Source organism: Equus quagga, chromosome 20 (genome assembly GCF_021613505.1).
Source record: "Equus quagga isolate Etosha38 chromosome 20, UCLA_HA_Equagga_1.0, whole genome shotgun sequence".
NCBI lineage: Eukaryota > Metazoa > Chordata > Mammalia > Perissodactyla > Equidae > Equus > Equus quagga.
The window spans coordinates 23373335-23397858 of record NC_060286.1 but is presented as its reverse complement, the minus strand read 5'-3'; the positions used below and the strand labels follow the sequence as shown (position 1 = coordinate 23397858).

General features: G+C 38.2%; 1 protein-coding gene across 1 annotated transcript in view; it reads right to left on the bottom strand.

The window, feature by feature from the left end:
- Positions 1 to 1103: 1103 nt before the first annotated feature.
- The window catches only part of NRXN3 (neurexin 3), a 1439365-nt gene continuing 1415944 nt past the window's right edge, over positions 1104 to 24524 (bottom strand). Inside the window, exon 21 of the mRNA XM_046647541.1 lies at positions 1104 to 1726. Coding sequence (XP_046503497.1) covers positions 1104 to 1726 — 623 coding nt within the window. The remainder of the gene's footprint in view (positions 1727 to 24524) is intronic.

The window sequence follows — 24524 nt, the reverse complement described above, 5'->3', positions numbered from 1 at the left end:
CAGTTGTACTCCCCTATTGTCTGTTTTGATTCATTAACAGACTTTTGGCATTGTCTTTTCTTTCATATTTGCATGCATTTCAGTCAGTCACAGATCCAGCCCACCCCCCAGTGCCTCTTCCCTAGGAAAGGCTCTGTTTTAGTTTTTGGGGCTTTCTCCTTTACCACAATTTGGCTGGGCTAATGGACAGGAACAATATCGTTAAGTAAAGCCAATAGCTCTGATAAAACCAACCCTAACCCCATCTTTTCAGGGTTTGGGTGGCAAATTCTGGAATGAGATTCTGAGGGACCAGCTTTTCAAATCAATATTATCATCCATCACATGATTTTGCTATGTATTCAGCAAAGCATCTTATAGGAAACAAACAACAGATTCTAGAAACACCACAACCTGATATGTAGAGTGAACACCATGGTAGCTTTTGAGTTCATATGGCAATAGTCTCTCTTACATTTGTTTTCAGAGTTTTTTTTCTTTTTCTTAACTTAGGTCCAGTCATTCTCAAAAAATAAACGAAAACCCAAAAGCCATTTTTTCCCCTCAGATCTTGAAAAGTTACACGCACACTGGCCAGAACCAGATAAGGGTGGGTTTTTTTTTGTTTGTTTTTAACGTTTTCTTTTCTTTTTTTTTGTTTTTGTTTTTGTTTTTTACATAAACCAAAAGAGAAAAACATTGTTACAGTCAAGCTTCACAAACATCATTACAGACTCACTTGGAGTTATGGAACAAGTAAGCCATGAAGTCTTCTACCTTGGGTGAAACGTTCTCAAGAGAGGGAAGCTTCCAAGTCTGCGAAAGTGGGGGAGCCATCTGCTTGCTCCAGAGCATAGTATGTGCTTTATGATACAGCAGGGCAGAAAGAACTTTCTGTCTCCGAGTGATGACTGAATCAAAGCCGCCCTGGCTGAAATTTATAGGTAGGTACATCTTTGTGTGTGTCCTTGGACAAATGGTTTTCCCCACCATAGTCATGGTATACCCCATCGCATAGTTATCACAGTTCTGACATCTGTTAAATCTCATTTCCCAAGTATTTATGTATGGTATATATAAATAATTCTGTGTTTTAAATTCACGTATTGTTAGCGGGGTCATTTTTACACATAATACTCTTTGTCCTTGTTTTTCTGTTTCTTGTGGCCGCTCTTCGAGCTCTGCTGCTTCTCCTTGATGAGCGTGCCGTTGCTCTGGGCCGAGTTGCTGATGTAGTTACGCGTCTCGTCCACTTGATAGGACCCCTCGTCCCTGTTCCTGTACTTGTACATGGCGTACAGGAGGATCAAGATGCAGAGGGCGGCAGCAGCCACAATGCCGACGACCATCCCTGTTGTACTGCTCGACTCCCGGATCACCTCTGAGGCCCCCGGAACCCGTCTGACTCCCGGCTCCGTGGGGTTTGCTGTGGGCACATTACGGAACATGGGGGAAGTAATTAGTGGGCTCTTCAGTTTGGTGCTGTCTAGCTCATAGGCAGTGGGCAACGGAAGCAAGACTATATCAGGCTGGGGTTTGAGATCACGGTTATTCATTTTGCCAGCTGGCAATTTGGGCACCATCCCAGACGAGGAGGAAGCTGTGAAGCGGATCAGCTCAGGGGACAAAGATGTGGTAGTAGTCCTACTAGTTTCGGAGACTTTGTTAGGTCTAAAGTCCTTGGATTCCCACTTGGGCGCATGTGCTTTGTAGCCACCTTCGAAGATTGAAGTGGAAAGACTCTTATCTGTTACCAAGGAGAAGGTGGTGTAAAAATCTTCATCATCAGTAGGGGGCAGGTTAGAGTCAAAGGTTTCCCCTGAGCCATACCCAGATATCACCAAGCCATCATCATCACAACCATCGCTGCCTTGGTCCGACAAGCAAGGTAACCCCGCCTCAGAGGTCATGGACAGGGAATCTTTGGTGGTCTCAATAATGGTGAGGAGGGGGCGAAAGGTAGGGGGAAGTGTAATGGAAGGTGCACGAGTAGCAATAGGAGGGGTAGCTAAAGGGTCTTCTACAAGAAGAGGGATAACTAATTCACCTCCTGGGATTGAAAAGAAAAAGAAAAACAGAATTAGTGTACTTGTAGAAAAGCGCAATTCGTAGTCACTCTCTGTGAATGTAGTTCATAGGTTATGCCTCAGAAATTATAATAAAGTGACTTGGATCCACATATGGATTCTTTCTAGTTGTAGCCGAACCATTCTAGGCTGATTTAGAGCCCATTACATGCCTCTTGCCACCAAAACCTGAACTCTGTAGACTGAGGGCTTAGATTTGAAAGATACTCTCAAGTAATTATTCAGATAGAATTCAAACAGGCTGTTTCCAGGATCTGCTTATGGAGTGATGACATTCGATTAGATGGTTGCAAATACTGACTGGCTATCAAAATTGTGTGTGTGTACTTGCACACATGTGTGTGCTTAATTTGTGAACCGTAGTGTTTCTTTATTGCCTTCTTGGGTTTCTACTTATTTGCTCCCATGGGTATGAGAATGACATATTCTCTATGTCACTGAGACCAAGATTAAGAAACATAAGCAACATAGTATTTTAAGTTGCTACCTATTATTGCACATTTATCAATTGCAGTCTCCTGAAATTCCCCTGACTGCTAAATAAGAACTTGCCTTGTATTGGTCTAATATTATGTTTATGCATTGCTTTTATGCTCTATGCAATTTATGCTGAGCTGGAAGCTAGATTTTAAAAATACCCAGCCTAGATATCCATGACTTACTGGAAACTTACTTTTAGATTCAGAAATGTAGAATTAGGAAAGTGAGTTCTTTAAATCAGTGATTCTTAACTAGACTGACAAAAATATATCAGTTTATCCACGTTCACTTTTAAACATGTGGACTCGGTCAGGAGAAAGTTCAGAATAGTTCACTAAATCTTAGTGTCTTATAAATCATGGGTACCACAAATATTCTGTGGTGGATGTTACTCACCTAATTGTAGGGCCAAGGTTATTATTCATCTATTTAAGCAAGACAGTCAAGGTCCCTTCTGTGTCTCTTTACAGTGTTATTTTTCAAACAGAGGAAGAATCTCAGGAAGTCACGGTTCATGTCTCTTCATTGAATTTATTCAAAAAAATTTATTCAACTATCATTTAAAAAAACCCTCTAGCAGGGATGGCATGATGTGTCCCTGTTCCAGTTAGTTAGTTGGGATGCTAATATGATATTATTGTCGAAGGCCTCTTTCTGAGCTAGGTCACTAAGCTCTCAACCAGGTACGATGTTCTTGTGTGTTCTGCCCTCTGTCATAACTTTGCCCTGTTGGGATGGTTGGTGTTTATCTGTTATCAGACATGACTTTTGCTGAGATGCCCCTTTGGTGACAAAGCCAGACGTGTGGCTCAATACTGCAGAGTTCTAGGGACACTCTAGGTGGACAAGCCTTTGAGCTTACACAGTCTTTCCAGGTTCTTCCTATAAAGATTGACTCACAAATTAGAACCCTCCTCTCAGCTTGCCACACCTTATATCTTTCAACATTTCCTATACTTCCATTAGAACTGCTACATCTAAATTATTCAGGTTTCCAGGGTGCTAGGAGAAGGGCCTCCTGAGAAGCAAGCTATTGTACACCTTCAAAGCACCGGAGACCAACAGCTTGCACCCAAGTCAGAAGCCTTGACTCTCTCTCTAATTGCCAATGACATTGTGATACACAGAGGGAAACTGAGTTGGGCAGGGAGACAGTAATGTATATAATGTATGTCATTGGAAGGGAAGACACAATAGAGTCCTGTATAGTCATCTCTGGCCAACCCGATAATGTTACCTTATGTGGGGAAATACATCAAGACCCTTTCTGAGCATCTCGAGATGATATCTTGGTCTTCGCTCTAAACCCAAACTTGTCTTCTAAATTCTCTGAGTTTGAAACTATGGAGCAAAATGATCTTTCCAAAATTTGTCAAAGCTTCAGACTTGCTTTACTGGACCAGCATATCTCTTTTATACGTTGTGAACATATATAATTCATATATCTTGCAACTTATTTAATGAATAATTTATACACTTTTGCTAGATTTTATAAATGGGATTTGGCATGGTTCCCTAAAGGTAAGCCAGTCCTAAAACTAACCCTCAGCTAACTTTTCTCCTTATTCTCTACAACAGGGGCCCCAAGTGCTATATTTAAGGTGATCCATGGAAGAGGCAGTGTGTAAGTAAGAGAAGAGCAGTGAGGAGAAAGAAGTGAAGGCCCGTGCAATCTGTTTGAGGGTTCCCTAGAGATTACTCAGGGATGGTTTCATTTTCCTTCAGAGCACAAGGCAGGATGTTTTTTACCCATCTCACCTAGAACAAATGTTTAGCACGTGTGTTCCTTTCTGACACAAATACAGAGAGTTGTTTGTTCCTTAGGACAATGATAAAAATCTACCCTACATATATTAAGCAGAGAGGGAACTGGGGTATAGGACAGGAATAACTGATTTGTTGGGAGGCAAAGGCCTAGTACAAATAAGTTAAATATAAAGGCAAATTGTCGAGAAGGATGCTAGTGTCCCTTTAAGTGAGATTAAGATCACTGTCTTCATAATTACAGAGTGGCATTCATTTGCAATTTTAGTGTACCATCTGGTGACACCCAACTGGAATCTTAAATTTGCCTGTTTTCCCCCCTCCTCTTTTCAATCTTAGCTAAAGCTTCCTCAGTGTCATTGTTGCTAAAAATCTACAAGATCTACAAACTGCTCATTCTGCAGTGGAATCACCCCCGCTTTCCTTTGCTCTTTCCTTCTCATTCAACACACTAATGTGAGCATCTCTCTTCGATTACAAAAAAAAAAAAAGTAAAAATTATCCTTTTCATAATGGGATGGAAAGAAGGTTCTGAAGCTTGCTAATTTGTAAACAGCTTCTAAAAGTTTGGTGAGCCCCTACGTGAAACGATAAGAGCTTATTTCAGAACTAAAGTGATGGGTATGCTATTGCAGAGTTTAAATCAGAGAATCTGTCCAAACTAATCTTCAGTTTTCTTTGCCAATTTGTTATTAATCCTGGTATCAGTGACAAAAATAGTAAATGATGCCCTGTCAGGGAAATTGGAGCCCAAATTCCAGTGGTATTTAATCAATGAAATGGTAGGAGCTTTCATAACCCCCCCTTTTCTGGAATCTCAAGGAATTGGAAGAGTATCTTCAATTCATATCTGAGATGTGGGGGTCATTATTACAAATGAGAATTATAGTGAAAATAGGTGGAAAATTTTAATAACCATAAACATAGAAGGTGCCTGGAACAGGTGTGTGAGTCAGGGTGTAGAAGCAAATCTAATATCAAATTCTATTTTTAAGATTTAAGATGATCATAGTGTCCTCGGGAGTCCTAGGGCACACATCATTAGAAATTAGGAAGTGAGGGATGTATTTCTCCCATCATCAGATCCTTAAGAGAAATGACTTAGATGGTAGAAGGCTATTTAAGACTTCATGTTTATTTGTTTTCGTCCGAAGTGACTATCCTCAGATATGTTGGAGCAGCTGATAATATTTTTTTTCACTGCCCAGAGACTTCGGAGTCAGTGATCTATTAGAAGTCTATGCTTACAAAAGTATTCACAGAAGCAACAAGCCTAAAGTCATAAGGGGTTATAGGCAGAGTGATACAAAACCTGTAATCCATCAAACCTCTAATTTCCTATTCCATCCACAGAATTTTTCTTTGGTTTGGAATAAGAACTATCTGTATTCTTTAAAGTTAGCATTTTATACCAGGAATATATACCCTTTTTTGACAGGGTTGTGCTTTTCTTTAAACTAGAGCAATCACTAGGGATATAAAAGGTCTATTTTAGCCCCGAAGGCTGCTCTGCTTTTTTGCTTTATGAGTGTATTTATAGATATATAATTCATACGTCTAGGGCTGATATCCAGCAAAAGGGGCTCTCTGCCATCGAAAAGACAGTGTATTAAAAATTTAATAGAACTCCTCTGAACTGTAAGAATGTTGAGGGTGATGGCGAATGTTGTGGGTCATCTAAAAGAACAAGAAGAGCAACACGAAGTTTCAGTGTGGCTCCAACCTTTGCCTCCCTGGAGATATTTGAGTCTAAGAAGCCACAAAAGTACCAAAACAATAACACTGAAGAGTGAGACTCTGGGAAAGGACACTGTGCTCCAATTCCTCCAGTTTCTTTTCTGTATAGTTAGGTTCTTTACTTCGTCTCTTATTTGCATTTTTTAAATTCTTTGCTGGGAAATCCACACATAATGGGGAGGAATCATCCTTTTCCCCACTAAACTAGGTTTTGAATGATATTCGGTAATTTGGTGCCACAGAAGTGTATACTTGCAGCATATAAATATCCCAAAGTTGGTAACCATGAAATTATTCTCCGTCCACTTTCAGAAAGAATAGCCATGGACAAACATGGCAAGTACCTGGGAAGAAGACACCAGAAAAACTCAAGTGTCTCAAAGGGGCTTAACTTATATTTTAATGAGATGAGAATCTCTAGGTAGAACATTGTTTTCCTAGTTTGTCTGAAATGGGTTTGATTCCAAAAGGCTACAGATTCTGTTTTTTCAACATATGCCCCAGTAAGATGAGTCATAGCCCCTTGATGTCATTATACATTGTAAAATGAAGAATGTGAAGTGGACTTTTTCACTTGTTTACTGATTAAGACCTTTGCCTCTGAAGTCACTCAGACTCAGGTTAGTATCACAGCCCTATGGCTTACTAGCTGCGTGACTTTGGTCAGATTTCTTAAACTCTCCATAAAATGGAAATAATAACACAGCCTACCTCAAGCCACCAATGTGAATAATAAGAATGCATATTAATGTTAATTATAATGCATATTAAATATTTAGCACAGAGCCTACTGCCACTCCAAAATGCTAGCTACTAGAATTATTTATACTAATTTTGTTTTGGATCTGTAAACACTGAAACCATCAATCACTTTCTTCTGACCATTTTTTATGTAGTAGCCTCATGCTAAAGTAGAAATATAATAATATAGGCTCTAGATTATTAAGGCTATTTTAAATGCAGAGTTTCAGGAATGATTTATAGTAATTCAAAGAGCTTATATTTTAAAAAAATGATTAGCCTTTTATTAAACTGACCTATGGATAGCTTTCCCAACAAAATTAAAAGCTTTCAATTCAATTAGATAAAATAATACCGCCGTTAGGAAGTTCTTAGTTTTAAACCTAAAATATCATCCAATATGTCAAACTGTATAAAATCATATAAACCAAAGTAGAGAAAGCCCATTCAATAAAGCTGCTAGATTGGAAACATATCGATCATCCACCATTCAGTTTGATATTTCTACAACAGTTTCAGATAACACTAATATCTAAAATCAAAGTGAAACACATAAACCTCTTTATTTAAAAATTGTGCAGCACTTCTTACTGATCTTATGTTTCCTGAAGTGCATAAGGCAACATTGATACAAATACCTGTAAGGTCAAGGGATATTCTCACCCTAAAGTCACACAAAATGGCAGTACCTACCTGAAAGGTTTCCTAAATAAAACTTTAGATGTGAAAATCATCATGTTTCTTCTTGGTAGAATCTTAGGATCCTTTTAAAGCTTACCTGATTAAATCCTTGAGAGAAATGGCAACTATTAATAGAAAGAGAAAAGGAAAGAGAGAGAGAGAATTGTGTGCCTTCCATGTATGTGTGTGTGCTTTCACCAGTAGTTAGTTCTAGACATTGGAAGGCATCATTATCATGGGACAACACCCCAAACACCTGGGATTCTCCATGTCTTTACTCTCAGTAAAATTGATTTTGTGGCCTGCGGTGATGGTGACGGTACAATCCTGGATAACCAAACTCTACCATAGTCACTTGAGAGTACCTTATTTCCCCTTTGCTAAAGGAAAATAAAATAAAGGACTGATTCCCCTGAATGCTTTCTAAGGATTTAAATTAGGATATAATTACTACCGATAATACTTGCAGTTAACTCCACTCATCTTCTTCTGGGGTACAGGCCTCCTGTAGGCTGTAACCAATTTAATATCTTACTGGAGAGCCTACCATTACTTTCAAGGCTTTAAAGTTGGTTCAGGCAAAGAGGCCAGGCTTCCTTTGGATAGTAAGAACAATTTAACCATCCCCTTCTACCAAGAGTGGAATTCACATGGATTATTAGAAGAAATTCAGGGCAAAACATAACAGTGAAAATTAAGCAAATAGACACAAAAGAAATAAAATATTTAATATTGTCTTCAAAATCATATAGTAGAAAATAAAATCAATTTCAGGGCCAAAGTGAGCTAGAGAGAAGGAAAGCAAATAACATCAACAAGGCATTCACGATATAAGGGCAGAAAGAAAAGTAAAAGCAAATAAAAAATAGCTGTTTTTGGAAAACAAAGAAATAAATCATTTTCATATAGACAAAATAATTTAAATTAAAAAAAAGCATACCATATTAATTTTTAGTCAACTTACATCAAGAAATTGCCCGCATGTTTTTTGGCATGAAAGAAAAATTTACAAAAGAAAGTTGTGTAAGAATGCTCTTGGACAAATAGAATTGCCACATTCTTGTAACTTGCTTTTTTGTCGTCATTTCTTAAAAAACTTTTGAGCAAAATGTCTAATTTTTCAAATATAATAATTTACAACAGAGGATGATACAGGGAGGCAACAACACATACATCCACACCACATAACATGAAAAGAAAAAAAAAATCTGCACTTTAAGAAATTTTTACTTTGAGGGGCTTGGGAGGGCATCGATTTTGAATTTGAAATAATTCCGATTGCGATGACTTAAAAAATGGAAAGAAAAAAACCTGTTTACTTCTACAATTTGGCTTTTAAAAAAAATCTATGAATCTAGAGGGTTTTGAACGAATTTCTGCATTATTATAGGTTCTCCGATATATATTTAATTTTTTAAAATTTTTTGTCTTTTGACAAGTTTTAGACTTTCTTTAAAGGGATGGATGACAGCACATAAATTTGAACAATGCTAAGAAAGGAGGGGTAAGGGAAGGAAAGATGCAGAAAGGGTAGGGTCGTATCTATGAGTGTACTACACAAGAGATGAAGATGATGGGAGTAAATGTGTAAGTGAGTCGCCATGTCCATGTAAGGGCGGCACGGAGTGATCTAGCTGCATTAGAGCTTCTGGCTGTAAGGAAGGGATGGGCAATATACAAAAACAAATGAGCCTACACATGCCCATCTACAGAAATAAAGAACAGAACTCTAACACTGACAATCTCACACGCCCTAAGCTGCAACTTCTTCAACATGCAATTACTCCAAAAATCATTACAGTTTAATTAAAGATTTCCAAATAATAAAAACAGTTCAACTTTTTTCTACTCAAAATAGCCAAAATACGTAAAATAATAATACTAATACTACTAATAATGATCGAAAGATTAAAAGCAAAAACCAGGAGACTAGATTTACGCATTCAAGTTGAACAACTTCATCGGCAGCCACACAGCCCCATCTAGAGCGAGGGGAGGGGCGAGAGATCTGCAAAGCATGGGGAGCCCACTTGCTGGGCTGCTAATTACTTCCCTATATAAAAATGGTACTGTCTGGATGATGTCATCCATCTTCCCCAGACCACCCAGGGTGCACGTGATTCTCAGCGAGACTGGGCTAATTTGAAAGATGTGGATGTGGGGATTCTGCAGCTGAAGTTGTTCCACATTTAAAGAGGGAGTGGGGGAAAATTGCAGAAAACAATTCATAACTTTTTTTTCCTCATAATTTTGGATAAAACCAAATCTAAAGATAAAGATCTAGCAATTAAAAAGAAACACATTGATATATATATATATAGATAGATAGATATAATACAAAAAGCACTTAATTCCCAAACAAGAAGGGAGAAAAGAACAAAAAAAAAATTCAAAGAAAAAAGTATTTCACACACTTTCAGAGATGAACAACCAGATGCACACGCTGAGGAGGCACAGACAGAGCATTCAGGGGACACTTTTTTTGCTTTGCATTTTCTAATTTATTCATTCCCCTTTTGGTGATAGCCAAAATTAAAAACAAATTTTGCATTTTCTTTAAGAACAAAATTTGCATTTTCTTTAAAAAAATGTGTTTTTTTGGTTTTGGTTTTGCTTCTTTAAAAAAAATAAAAAGGGCGTGCAGTCTGGATGTACGTCATAAGTACATTTAGAAGAGAAAAAAGTGGCTAAGACTGACAAATGGGTTATCGTCTATCATCCTTTAACTGTAGGAATGTTACTCAAGTTCATACATGCTTAAAGTAAGTTGCATTTAGGGAAAATAGAAAAACAGAACAGCAAGCTAGGAGTGGGGAGAGGTCAGCAAGACAAAACCGATTTGGAGGGGGAGGAAGGTGCTGGATTTAATTTCATGCCTTTCCAGTAGGGGCAAAGGGCATCCCAAGGCTTCTTGCCAATTACAAGAAGGAAAGCACGTGCATGTGAATGTGTCTGCATGTTGGGGCTAAGGTAGAGTCTGTACTGTCAGGAATTGAGGTAAAAATATACATGGGTTCATGGGTTCTGCTCTAGGAAACTTATCCCACCTTTATTCATAGCCTTAGAAGGCATATTTTGTAAGGCATAGAGGAATTATAATTAACACTGCCCCATGTAAGTGTTCTAGGGTTTTGCCAAATTGACAGGGCCCCGTGGGTGACAAGAGAGTGTTAATAAAATGAGACTGATAAACGGAGGAACTTTTTAAATAGTAATAGGGGTAAAACCCCTCTCTACTCCAAAAAGCACGGTGGCACAGTGTCAGTATCTGTAAACTTCAGGGTAGTCAAGAAGTGAGAACGGTTTATTTGAGGCACATTGGGGAAAAGTGTGCCAGTCTTTGAGAGACCACGTGGGAAAGAAAATGTTCCATTCAATCTACATTGAAAAAAGTAGAAGAGAGGGAAAGTGACTGTGTGTGTGTGTCTGTGTATGTGGATGGAGGGGAGGATAGTGTAGAAGGGACATTCAGAAGGAGTATTTAGAAATGGCCTCAGCCTCTACTGGAAGAGATCACGAGAGTTATATTCAATACCATAACCCTGCGAGAACGTTAATGTTCAACCAAGGACTGGGAAACCCGGTAGGCGAACCACAAAGGCAAGACACTTGAGAGCACCTGGTTCTGGCAGCCAATTCGAGCCACTCCTAAGAACTTTTTTGGTTGACTTTGACAAATTATGAGGGTAAGACTTTTGCCCTCTATGGGACGCCCCTTTTATTATTTTATTTTAAAATAATTACAATAACGTGTCCCCATGGGTCAGTCCGTACCAAGATTTTTAGTCTCTGGTTTAATAATGTTAATCATTATTCTAGGAACTTCACAAAGGGCAGCTGGGAGGTTTTAGGAGGAGGAAAAAAATCCCCATAATATAGGAAGAGAAAAACCCTTGTTGCCACTGAGGTGTTTTTTTTTTTTTTTGAATAATTATGCTTTTAATATTGAATTTTATTATATGAGAAGACCCTATAAATGCTCATATGGTCTCACAAGGCATGAAATGACTTCTTTAGAACAAAGTTAGTTTTGATAATACTCATATGGGCTATTTTTTGTTTCATAGGCAATTTTTTAAAGTAGGAAACATAACCTGTCTAAGTGTGAGATTTCAAGAATAAGATATTTATCCAGTGCATACATAGTCCTGGATAATGAGAGGCGTTTTGAGGAAGACGTATCAGCAATTTGGGCTCCTAAGGTTTCCACTGAGCAATTTACCTATTTCAAAATTGCTTGTTTTAAAACTCACACAAGTAGGACACCACTCACATTCTGGAAATCACTGGTTTAAACAATTGAATACACCAAAATTTATGGTTGTCACTTTACAAATAAAATAATATGTATTTTTTAACTCATGGAAGCCATAGTTACAAATGAAGCCAACACAGACTAAATATATCACATATACATTTTTCTAATATAAGTCAACCATCAGTTAACATACACAAAGCTTGTTTGGTTTCTAATATAAGCTACAAAATAATATTGCAAGTAGCACATAATCATGTCACAGCTTCATTTTGTTCTTTCTTGAGCTATCCACATTCGGTTTTTATTATCAATAACTGATTGGTTCTATATCTATACCTCTACTGTGTTTTAAGAATGTTTTGGCGTTATTGAGAACAAACAATACTATAATTTGACTTGAAACAGCAATTTTGATGTGACCATTTTTGTTCCACTATGTCCAAATAACCCTATCTAAATGTAAAATAAAACTTTTAGAAACGTCAATGCAATAAGGTAGAATTACTGTGGTCAGAATGCATCTTGGAGAGTGCACTTGTTTCAAAGAAATAAGTTTCTAAACTGCTTGGAATTGTGCTTCAGTGGGTCCTGCTTGCTAAAGGGCATTGCCTTCAATGTGTACAGGTGAGGTCCAAGAGGAGGGCCCAAATGATTTACTTGGCTTAACATTAAATATTTTAAATTTCTGAGGGAAAATACTGAAGAGAGGAAGGAAGAGGAAAACTTCTTGGGAGTCTGAGTGCAATACCAGGAAAAGACTTTAAAAATTACTACCATGGAGGGCTCAGAAAGGAGTTTGGAGAACAGATGCCTAAGGAGGATTTTCAAGATTTTTGTACCAGATGTGTTAGGTACACCTCTTCATCCGTCCCCCTGTGAAATATACATAAACATTCCATTTAGTGTTATTTGACGTGTCCATGGGTCCATGGGATGAAGGGAGGGATTCTTCTGGAAAAATCAGTGGCTCAGTTCTGAATCACAGTTTGGCTTGGAATAAAAACGGGGACTCTGTGTATGGATGTGGACTCCTGGGATGTGAGGATGGCTGTCATCTGTGTTACAAAATGAGCCCAGCATCTGCTCTGACTTCTCACAATCTCTTCCTCAGACGTGGGTGATGCTCAGAGAAGGGGTGAAGAAGCCTGCTTCCTACATGGTATTTGTTTCTAAACAAGAAGTTTAACATTTTCTTTTTAATGCTGAACAAAAATGCTCCAAGTAAAGAGTTCATGAACTAGCTGTTCCCAAATTCAGTTTCTACGCATAATTATAGTAGACAGGAGAGAGAAAAACTAAACCTCCAAGATGGAAGAGAGAGCCAAGGATGCCATCAAGCCCAATACTTAGAACTGAATTTCTGTATTAATTGTCTGCTTGCCCAATTTAGAGTAATTTTTCATACTTAAGAAGATAGCTAAGAATGAATAAAACATTACAAAGGGTAGTATCACATTTTCAAAACTGGTTAGATAGACTGTTTAGATATGGAAGGACCTTAAATTAATGACTTATTTGCCTGTAATCACATAACCCTTAACTTGCCTGTAATTCTGTCTCACAATCTTCATTCTTCTTTGTGAACCTTGTGTATCCTATATAAATTTCTACTGACTCCGACGCTCCATTGCGCTTAATTTGTTTTCTTCTCTGTCTCAATTAGACTGTAAGAACTTTGGGACAAGGATAAAATCTTTTTTTGTGTGTGTGAGAAAGATTGGCCCTGAGCTAACCTCTGTGCCAATCGTCCTCTGTCAAGCCACCACAGTGTGGCTCACAAGGTGGTCCAACCTTGGATTGGCACCTGGGCACCCTGGGCAGCAGGAACGGAGTGGACCAACGTAACCACTATGCCACTACGCCGGCCCCAAGGATAAAACCTTTTTATCTTTATTTTTCTTACCAACTAGAACAGTAATAATCATTCAAACATTTATTGAATGAACTAATGAATGAGTAAATGAATTAATATAGTTAATTATTCACTTTTTCTACTCCCACACTAGCCTATCAGTTCCATAAAAGCATTAAAACCATGCATAACCACAATGACTTGCCTTGTGCCTAAACCCTAGTACATAGGATAGAGATTTTAGAGTTCAGAGACCTAAGTTCTAGTCTTAGTTGAACTGCCATCTGTACTAGCTGCTTAGGACATTGAAAAAATCAGTTAACCTCCCTGAGTTTGATTCCTCATGTGTAATATGGAGATTATAATGTCTGGTCCATTAACCTATGTCGTGAGGTAAGTTTGCACGACTAATGAGATATTGAATGTGAAATTGCTTACAAATTCTAAAGGATTTTTCAAATGTTTGTTACTATTGTTTTCAAAGCAGACACTATAGCATCAGCTGTACAGTGAGGGTTTCATATTTAACAGGGGAGGCTGAGTCCCAGACAACTGAGGTCAGTGCTACTCCAAGTGGGATTCTTGAAGCATCTGCTTCAACACCAAACAAACTAGAATAACCTCAATCCAAAGCCTTAACACAAATAACCACTATTACTACTTCTTTTGAACCCCTATCCCCAACCCTCCAATAATGCTAAGTTCCTAGAGCTTGATTACTTCCTCTTTTAATGGTGAACTTTTGTTATTTCTGCATGTAATTTTATAATTACCTTATTTCACAATTCTTGTGGGTTAGAATTGAGCTCTGAAGAGGTTTTATTTAGATATATTTCCATCAGAAGATATCCATTTCATAGCAGGAGTTTCGATGAGTCCTCTCTCAAACCACTTGACTTGAGACAAGTCACTTATTCCTCACCCCAACCCCTGGAGACTCAGGTTCCTCATTTATAAAATCATCAAGATTTTGGTCCTCTCTAACTCACAAATTTATGAATGTCACAAGGAAAACTACTTTGGAACAGTGAAATATTTAACTCAAATGCAAGGTGTTATTTGCTGAATTCTATGAGTTCAGCACTACTTTGTCCTACTAAAGAGACCAAAGGGTATGGTGACAAGAAGGGAAATCTCATTAAATCCTTTGGAAACACATATCCCAATAGACATTAGAACTGTGGGGTGAGGATGTGAGAGACTGGACAGTCAAGGTGGCATTTTAGCTCCTTTCTCCCAAAAGTGTTAATACTGGTTAAGACACACAAAAGGAAAAACTCAATTAAGCAATTTCTAGGAATTAATATTCTTCTTTTCATTCTATTTTAATGCTAATCAGGTATTAGTGTAAGTAAACCTTTCTTCACTCAGGATATTATAAGCTCCTTGATGCACAAACTGAATCTTTCTGCTTATTTTGTGTTTTTTAATCTGTCTAGCATGGCACAGGGCACACCATAGGTCTCCAATGCATAGTTGTTGAATTTAACTACAAAAATAGAACAGCTTGCACCACTTGGATCTCTGTTTTGTGAAGTGGGTGGGATTCAAAAAGCTATCTTTGCTGGCACTAATTTCATTAATCAAGTGGGACTATCTTCATGAAGTGAAACAAAGAGAAAAAGCAGTGTAAATAGGGCTCAAAGCTCTGAACTTAGTAACTGCTTCCCTGTTCTTAATCTTGCCTCTATGTGGAATTTTAACACTAATATATGCATATGAATAATGAATATATTCATTAATTGCAAACTATGAGGTCTTTGTAATACTATTAAAGTCCAAGCCATTAGATAATATAATATTTATTTTATCAACATAAATAGTCTTCTGTGTACCAGCCAGAAATGAAGGCTCTGTCTGAAATACTTTGTTCCTTTAGCTTGAATAACTTCCAACTTTCCTCTTCCTGTCCTGGCTTCTCATCTCTCCATCTCTTGGCTGGTCCCTGGCATGGCCTAGGCTGCCTGAATTTTCTGAGTGATACCATCTAGCCCCTTGGCTGTAAACTCCTATCGTCTACATGACTCTGATTCCAAGTTCAAATCTCCTCTCAGAATTCTACTTTCCCATATCCAGCTGCCTACTCAGCATTTCACTTTGATATCTAAGAAGTGGCTCAAATTCAAAATGGCTAAAACAGAACTCTGGGTTTTACTCCCCTCTTAAATTTGTACCTCCCCTAAGATTTCCTTTCTCTTGGGTTTGACTCTGGTGTACAAGCCCCTAATTAGTCATCATACTAGAGCCTCTACCACAACTTAACCTATCAGGAAGTTCTGTTGACTCTACTTTGGCAACAAATTCCTCATGTGTCTGCTTTTCTCCATTGCCATTACCCATATCTTAGAGTCAGCCACCATAATTCTTTGCTTGGACTCTGCAGTAATCTTTCAATTGATCTCCTCACCTCCACTTTTGGATCCCTTTCCATAACGAAGCCAAAGTGATCTTTAAAAAGTATACAGTATATAGATCAGATCAAGTCACTTTCTTGCTCAAAATCCTCAAAGGTAGAATTTTCCAAACCCAAATCCTGTACCCTGACCTACTGTGAAAGTCCCCTGTGGTCTGCCAGCTGCCTGTCCCTCCAATCTCATCTCTGACAGCTCCCCCAACAGCTCCTCCCGACCCAGGATGTTTCAGACTCTGGCATACCCTCTAGCTTCCCTTCCAGGAACACTCTTCTTGTTCTTTGCCTGGCTAGTTCCTTCTGGTTGTTCAGGTCTCCTATGATTTTACTCCTCAGAGAGGGCTCCCTGACTTCCCTAGTATGTAGCAACCTGCTCATTAACTGATCATCCCCTCATGATTCTCTGCAGCTATTTGCTAGCTGACTCTTGCCCATTTATTGATGGAATAAAAGCTCCATGAGAACAGAGACTTTGTTTTATCCTCCACTGTACTTACAGTGGTGCTGCACATGTAGGAAGAGCCCAGGAAATCACTTCCAAGTGAAGAAGTGATGCCCAAACAGCCTGAAAACACCTTGCACAGGGAGACCACTCCACTGTTCTCTTGCAGTCCTCCACAGCTCCAAGCATGATGCTTTTCCCACATGAGGTGCTGAGTAAATGTTTCGTAAACTAACTATTGAAGCATTGCATTCTCTACCCTGTTTTCTTTTATTTTACTCTTTTTTAAACCAGATGGGATTTCCCTGAGTTCTAGTTAGGAGTTGCAGTGTAAATTAGACCTTCTCATCCACAGCTGGCTTAAAAAGCCTTCCCCAAAATACATCACTATCTAACTCATTCTCTCTTTCATAAACTGGTGCTGGGATGTTTATTAAAAACTCAGGCTTTCCGCTGAAGTTGTGAAAGATAAAGATAAAATAAACAGAATATTCAGACCTACAGCTGCCAGACTTTGATGGCTGTCTTCAGGCAAGAGGAAGCAATGGGCCAAATGAATTATCAGTGGGAGGAATGGTGATCAGGATAGTGAAAATGTGCCTGGTTATCTTTGCCTGCTGTGGCCCTGCAGCCACTGACAGCAAAACCCAGCAGCAGTGGGACCTTTCTCCTGAACTGGTACCATGACACTTTATGATTGTGTTTATAGAGTAATGAAATATTCAAGAAGTTTTATTTTGCTTCTGTTTGCCACAGAACCTCATCTACTCTGTCATTATGACCAGAATTCTAACCATTTTCTTTGTGCTGGTGTTTCTTTGGGTTGTAGCAGCTGGGCATTCCGACTTGTTGCCTCCTATCTCCAAGGCCCTTAAGTTCTCTAAGTCATCCATGGGAAATGGCTGAACTTGACAACACGATACAATAAAACTCACTATATCTTGAAAACACCCTATTTTTCCCCTAAAATGTATCTTGATTGCAAGGAATGTATGGTGTTCCAAAATCAATATCATCAAGGCATTTTTGTACTCAGTAGAAATTAGTACTATGCAAACAAGATGAAAAGCTTGCCCAAGTCTCATGCACTTGACATCAAGATGGTGTACCGTGACTACATGGCTTTGACTGAGTTTGACCTGAACCTCGAGCAGCTGGTTTACCAGAGAGGCGAAGACTGCAGAGATGCCTGCACGTGCAAGATACATATCATGAGATTATTTTTAATTTTTATAAATTTTATAAACTCAACTACTATAGATTAGGGAAGGAGCTATGAGGAATTCCCTAGTTATTCCAAAAACTCAATGCATATGAGCCTCTAGATTAATAAAGATATATGCTTAAGGACAAATGCATATGATCAAATGGTTGACATAGTGATTTCCTTGCAAATATGAAGAAAGAGAAAGAAAATATAACATAATTATATAGTTAAAACACTAGTTAACCAGAAGCTTACATCTGGATGGAGATGTTCTTAAGGGTTGTTGAGAACTTACTGTCTGCCAGACATTGTGTTGAGTGCTTGAGATATTTTATTTCACTTAATCATTACAATTACATCTTACACACCAGTCAACTTGGGCTGAAAGAAGTTAATGTGCCCACAGGTATACAACTAGGAAGTTGAATAGCCATGACTGCACCCAATCCTATATGTTTTATGTTAAACCACAATGCTACCCTTAAACAGAATGCATTTTAATATTCAGTTCTCAGTGAGTATGGGAAATTACAAACAAGCTAATTTTTAGGTACAGAAATGACTTCCACTGGAGAACCTAGGATATCTATAGGTTTATTTCAAACTCTTATGCCTTTGAAATCATTGCACAATGATGTATTCGAGGAGCTCTGAGGGGTTTTTTGCACAATCTCAGATTACCTAAGCCAGATCTACTAAATCAGTCTCTGCTGGGGGAGTGAGGACAGGATGGCAGGCAATGTCTGGGTCTCTGCATTTTTTAAAAGTTCTCCAAGGGGTTCTTATGCAAAATCAAGTTGAACTTATAGTCAAAAGACCTGCACTAAATCTCAGCTGTGATCCACCTTCTGTGACTTTGAATAAGCCATAAGCTCTCTTGTTTGTAAGGAGATAAACTTCACTGGATGTTGAATTAATTGAAGGAGATAGTAGATGTGCAAGCATTTTGTAAAACACATACATACTTACATACATATGTACATACTTTCAGAATTGTTATAAGAGTAATACAGTTGTCCCCCCTTATCCATGGGGGATATGTTCCAAGACCCCCAGTGGGTGCCTGAAACGACAGATAGTACCAAATCCTATATGTGTATACTATGTTTTTTCTATACATACCTGTGATAAAGTTTAATTTATAAATTAGACACAGTAAGATATTAACAACAATAACTAATAGTAAAATATAACAATTATAACAATATGCTGTAATAAAAGTTATGTGAATGTGGTTTCTCTCTCTCTCTAAAAATGTCTTATTGTGATGTTGTGGGATGATAAGATGCCTACGTGATGAGATGAAGTGAGATGGAGGACCAGGCACTGTGCCATAGCGTTAGGCTACTATTGACCTCTTGAGGATAAATCAGAAGGAGGATCATCTGCTTCTGGACCGTGGTTGACGGCAGGTAACTGAAACCACTGAAAGTGAAATTGCAGATAACGGGGGACTACTGTAATATCTTACTGACGTGTCAAAATCTACCTAATAGTTTCCACTACAGGGATCTTAGGACCATACCATAAATACTTTTGGATATTCTACCTATTCTAAAAGTATAATGGTGGAAGCTTCAGTTATCTAGTAAGTACCTATCAAAATAGGTTAAATGATTTGAATTCTTTGCTATTTTCTTGAATGGCTAAATTATAAGTGCTCTCTAAATATCTCTGTCCCATATCATTTTATTTCATACCATATACTAATCAACCATTGACTCCATACAAAAGTTTTTCAAAAGCACCATAAACCAATTATTGGAGAAGATCATCACATTGTTCTTTTTCATGCCATATTATTTCATTCTACATTTTAACCCCAAACTGGTAGGCTCCACTAATTGTTCTAAAGCATTAAGAAAAATGGCTCCCTCTGTATTCATTGAACAGGCACAGATGCTACTAACCAAGTCTCAGGCAGGCCAGAGGACACAAGAATTAGCTTCCTACTGTGTTTTTTCAGAACCACAGAGCCTATGGTGTCTATTAGAGCGACATAGTGTTAGGATGAAGACAAGACACTAGCATGGCTGCAGATTCGTGCTACAAGGTGAGAAAGAGTTATAGGCAGCTTAGAAAACAGAAGTGTCCATGGCCATCTGGTCACTTGTAATATCTCCTTGGCCAGACTACGTCATCTTTTTCCAGTGTGGTCTCCAGTAGTATTTCTCCATGGTAATAGTAAACAGATCTTGATAGATTTTGCTTGTGCTGTTTTAGAAGGATGTTACTTGATTTTTAAGTTTTCACACTACATGTGATGACCATATGAGGTTTTTATTAGTAAAAAAGATTTGAGAAACACTAAAGGTTTTATTTTTAGCCATTGTGCCACTTTTAATTAAGAAAGTCAGCATGATGAAACCCTGAAACCCACTTACAATCTTTATCTATCTTTATACAGAAGTTTAATGTGCTCGCATGCAGTGACTCCGTTAGAATGTTTGCTCGTTAATTTTATTCCTGTTTCATAGTACTAATCTATAGTGATGTTTCCCCCAATGCTATTAACCAAAAGGTCATATTTGTTTTTTCAAATAGATGGATACTACTGAAAGCTGAGACAAAACTCAGTAAGTGCTAAGTATTGTCTTTGCAAAATCTCATGGCCTAGGGCCAGGCTTGCTTGCGTCCCTCTTCTTAAAAAAAATAAGGCTGATTGTTTTTTATTATATGTTATTGAGTTATTCAGTACAAAATATCTTAGCTCTCACGTAAACCACTCACTAGGAAAATCCTTGCTCTCTTGGAATATGATGGAGAATTTTTGATAGGTGCAGGTCATCACTATTCTCTCCTACTTTAAAGGACAAATAGGCAAGGCCACTAAGCAAATTGAGGATTGACGTATACATTAGGTTAAGGACTAGGGCTAGAGCAGTAGCATGAAAACTTAGAGAAATCATTCTGTCCTTATCATACCAGTTTTGTTTTTTTTTTTTTCAGCTCAACTCAAATTTTCCTTGCAGATAAGAGTGAGTATCTTATTTCCTTGAAAATATTATTTAGCAAGAAACAAGACAACATACTCTTTTGGCGCATGCATCTGTCTGCTTGAAAGTTAGGGCTGCTTCATCATCAACTCCAAGGGATACAGTTTCTATTATAGTCCATGTAAATGATGTCTCCTGGAGTTGAGCAATGCAAGGCCGTACAACCATATGCAACAACCCTGGCTCAGGTTACCTCTCTACTTATGGAAAGCATTTGTAACTACTCTGAACAAGTCCTATTTATTCTGGGTTTTCTCCCTTTCAGTTTTGTTGAGGATAGCCAGGATTTTGGCCATGACAGTAACACAAAGTGAACAATTGTTCTTGGTCACTGCTGCTTAAGGTTGTGGGCAGTGTTGACCAGATGGGTAAAGACAGTGAGAGAGGAGTTACAGGAATGTGGCCTAAGCATGTAAAAAGTACCAAATACATAATTATTGAAAAATAAAAAGGCATTTCCCAACATACCCTATGGGTCTGGCTATTGGGCTCAAATCAAGACTGAAAGATACTGCATACAGAGCTTGATTGTTGGAAAATATCTGTGCATTTTAGCTTCTAAACAGCCTTCATATCTGAAGAGATTGATTAACCCACAGTACCTAAGACTCATTTCTTTGGTTTAGAAGGAAAGAATCTGAAAGCAAGGACTTAACTATGTAGAAGCCTCTAGAGAATAACTCTGATACTTTTACAGAAAGTGACATCAAAGAACCATTAGTGGCGAGTGAAAAGAATAACTTCGTAAAGCAGTGACCTTCATTATTTGTGGCCCAAAGAACGAAGCCATGAAGGAGCAAGAAATGGGAATGCCTATTCAGTGTGTTTCCAGAGAAACCTGGGAGATACGTAAAATCAGATGTTGCTGGGTCTTTTCCTACAAGTTATACATCCGACTAACAAGCAAAGCTTTCAGAAAGTAAGCTCTTCTGACCTTCCTAGAGAAAATATAACACTAGGAAGCAAGACATGAAGGCAATCTTACTGGTTATGTAAACTCAAGTAAGTGACTTTAATTCTCTGTGCCTCATTTTATTGCCTGTAAAATGCAAGAGTTAGATAAGATGACCTTTTGAAAGAATCAATGACTCAAGTAGGGTAAGTCCTATTGCTGATGTAGCTCAAAACTGTTCCAACCTCAGTATTATTATTTCTCGAATATTTTGAATTGACTATACTGTTTATCTAACACTATGTTATTACATAATGAAAGTGTATGTTTTATGTTGCCTTTTCTCTTAAGAATGAAAAGTCAATTACATAACCACTTCACAACACTCTTTCCTTAGTGGGTCCTAGGAAGGGGTAATCTTTTCTGTGTTTCTTGCAGAGAGATGACAAAATCCTATAGGGTGCTAAGAGTATTATCTTGGGTACATGAGATCTTAAGCAGAGAAAGAGAGGAATCTAATAATCCAAGGATGAAAGATTGAAAGTTGATTTCACACTGTGCAGACTAGCCACTGAGAGGGCCCTATATGGAAATCAAGCAGCAATAGAATGAGAGACCAAAAACGACAACACAGGACCTAGTATATCAGAGATTTTTTTTAGGTGCTGAATAAACAATGGCAAATTTTCAATCTAGCAACTCCAACTTGCAGAAGAAAGTGTTGGGCATGACTGACTTTTATTGCTTTGCAAAGCTCTGCACCTCTCTTTTGTACTGTGCTAATGTTCAGATATATGAAGTTCTCTGGAGCCTTCGATCCAAGGTGTTCTGAGATTGCATGGAAATAATTACTCATCTGCATTCTAAAGCTACAAGCAGCTCTTTCTCTGTTGGATAGCTCATATTATAATGGTGGCCAAATGAAAGAAAGCTACATAGATTTTGAAAAGCATAGTTAGGAAGCATCCCAGGTAGCTTTGTGTCATGTGGGCTAGTTTTATCTATTGACCAGAACAGTGGATGGAACTTTCTCACAAGCCAGGCTTGACACTAGAAGTGCAACATTTCCTAGCTGAAGAAGGGCTCTTGGTTTTAACAACCTAAAAGTGCATCAGATATCAATTGGCAAGAGTTTCAATGAGAACCACTCAGGCCTGACTCTCGGGTCTGAATCATTGAATTGGTTGCTGCAAGAAAGCCAACTGGGAAGGGAGAGTGGGCAATGCTGGGCTAATAAAGCAATAGCCGTGGATCACATTTAGTGTCTTCTTTGCCATTTGCCAATGGGTTTCTTCCAGTGCTCAACAGAACCATTTCAATTCAAATTCTTTGAACTGTTAGGAGCATCCAGTAGAACTTTATTGAGAAGAACAACTTTGCATTTGTTCTGCTTTTCTCTATATAACATTAGAAAGAAATCTTACTACAAAGCATTTTACCCTAATGATGTAGAATTGTGGGAACTTGGAAATCAATTGCAGAGCACCAAGTTCTGACTGAATTTTACTATGTAGTTTTTAATAACTATCCACAGATAAGCTAGGCTATTTCACGCATGCCAGGATTTAAATTGCATCCTCCTAACAGTGGCCAAGTCTGATAGGGTGATGTTCCCTCGCTGTCACTGTTAAATTTCTTGTGTAACTATTATGATCATCAACCACAAAACTTACGTACTCTGGCAGGGATGTGGTTTACTGTTGAAATCCTAACTACCTATGCTTACATCAAATCCCAAACCACTTTACTTATGAAGAAAAATATGAACCCTAGGGCAATGGCTGCATTCCAATTTGAACAATTATATCAGTTGCCACCAATTTCTTCCTTTCAATTCCTCAATTGTGTCACCTGGGATGCAGCCAATTCAATTCATCCTACACACCACACTTCCACCCCCTAGAAGCCAAGGGGCTCCCCATGAGCAAGGGTAGCCATAATTCCTAGAAGAGAGACCTGAAGAATGTGCAAGGAGAAATTAAAATCAAAATCTTCAGATGCTGAATTTTTTCAAAGTTAAAAAAACTATTCTGAGAGTAATATTTTTATTCTTATGTGTCATTAAAAGAAAAAAAGTGTTATGATGCAGAGGAAAATATTTTTAAATAAAACAGTTCTGCAGCCTCACAGAGCCCAATGGGTGGCAACTGCATAGGGCAGGTTGTAAAGAGGGACCTAGTTTCCTATTTTGTCACCATGGTCACGGAACCAAAAAGAACATTCTTGCTTTTGAAAGGGACCCTACAAGGTGGTCTCAGTGTTCTGGGAAAGTTTCAGTGATTCCTTTTGTCCTCTGAAGAAGGCAGGGTATCAAAAGAGAAAAGTGCCAAAGGAAGATGCAGGGTATCTGAATCTGGCTGCCACAAGTCCATAAAGTGTGGCTGCGAATGAACGCCAACTTTTCTAGTTTTGATTTTGACTTTGTCATTTTCAATTATTTAGTATTAATTTAGAATACTAATCCTGGCAAAATATTTAAGTCCCTTTTGTGTCATGTTGAGTGTTACAGTCTTTACTGGAACATAAACAAGTATAGACACGTGGCTATATTTTGAGTGATACGGAAATAGTGTTTTCATTAGTGACATTTCATGTAAAATTTTGCTGTGTCTTTAACTGTGAAGCTGAGCAGCAAATAATATATAGTTAAATGGTTGGCTCAAGAAATGGAGAGTTTAAGTGAACTGGGCCCTCCAGGAGGATCAGATGAGGCATCTTATCAAACGGACCCTGTGCTCGTTTAGCAGTTATACCAGCAGTACTTGGAAATCCTTTATCGGAAGAGAGAAAGGTGGCAGAGTTAGAAATAGGAAAATGAAGAAAATGGGCTCTGGGTGGAAGGCCAGCATTTGTAATGCAGCTTGCTTGTCCAGTGGTACTTTAAATCTCAGTAGCAGTAAGAAATGTTGGATTTCTGCATTTTCTTTGTTATCTTCCTCAAGGGCTAAGAGTGTTTGTTAATATTATTGTAGGTGTGAGACAATTCTGTTTATCTAAC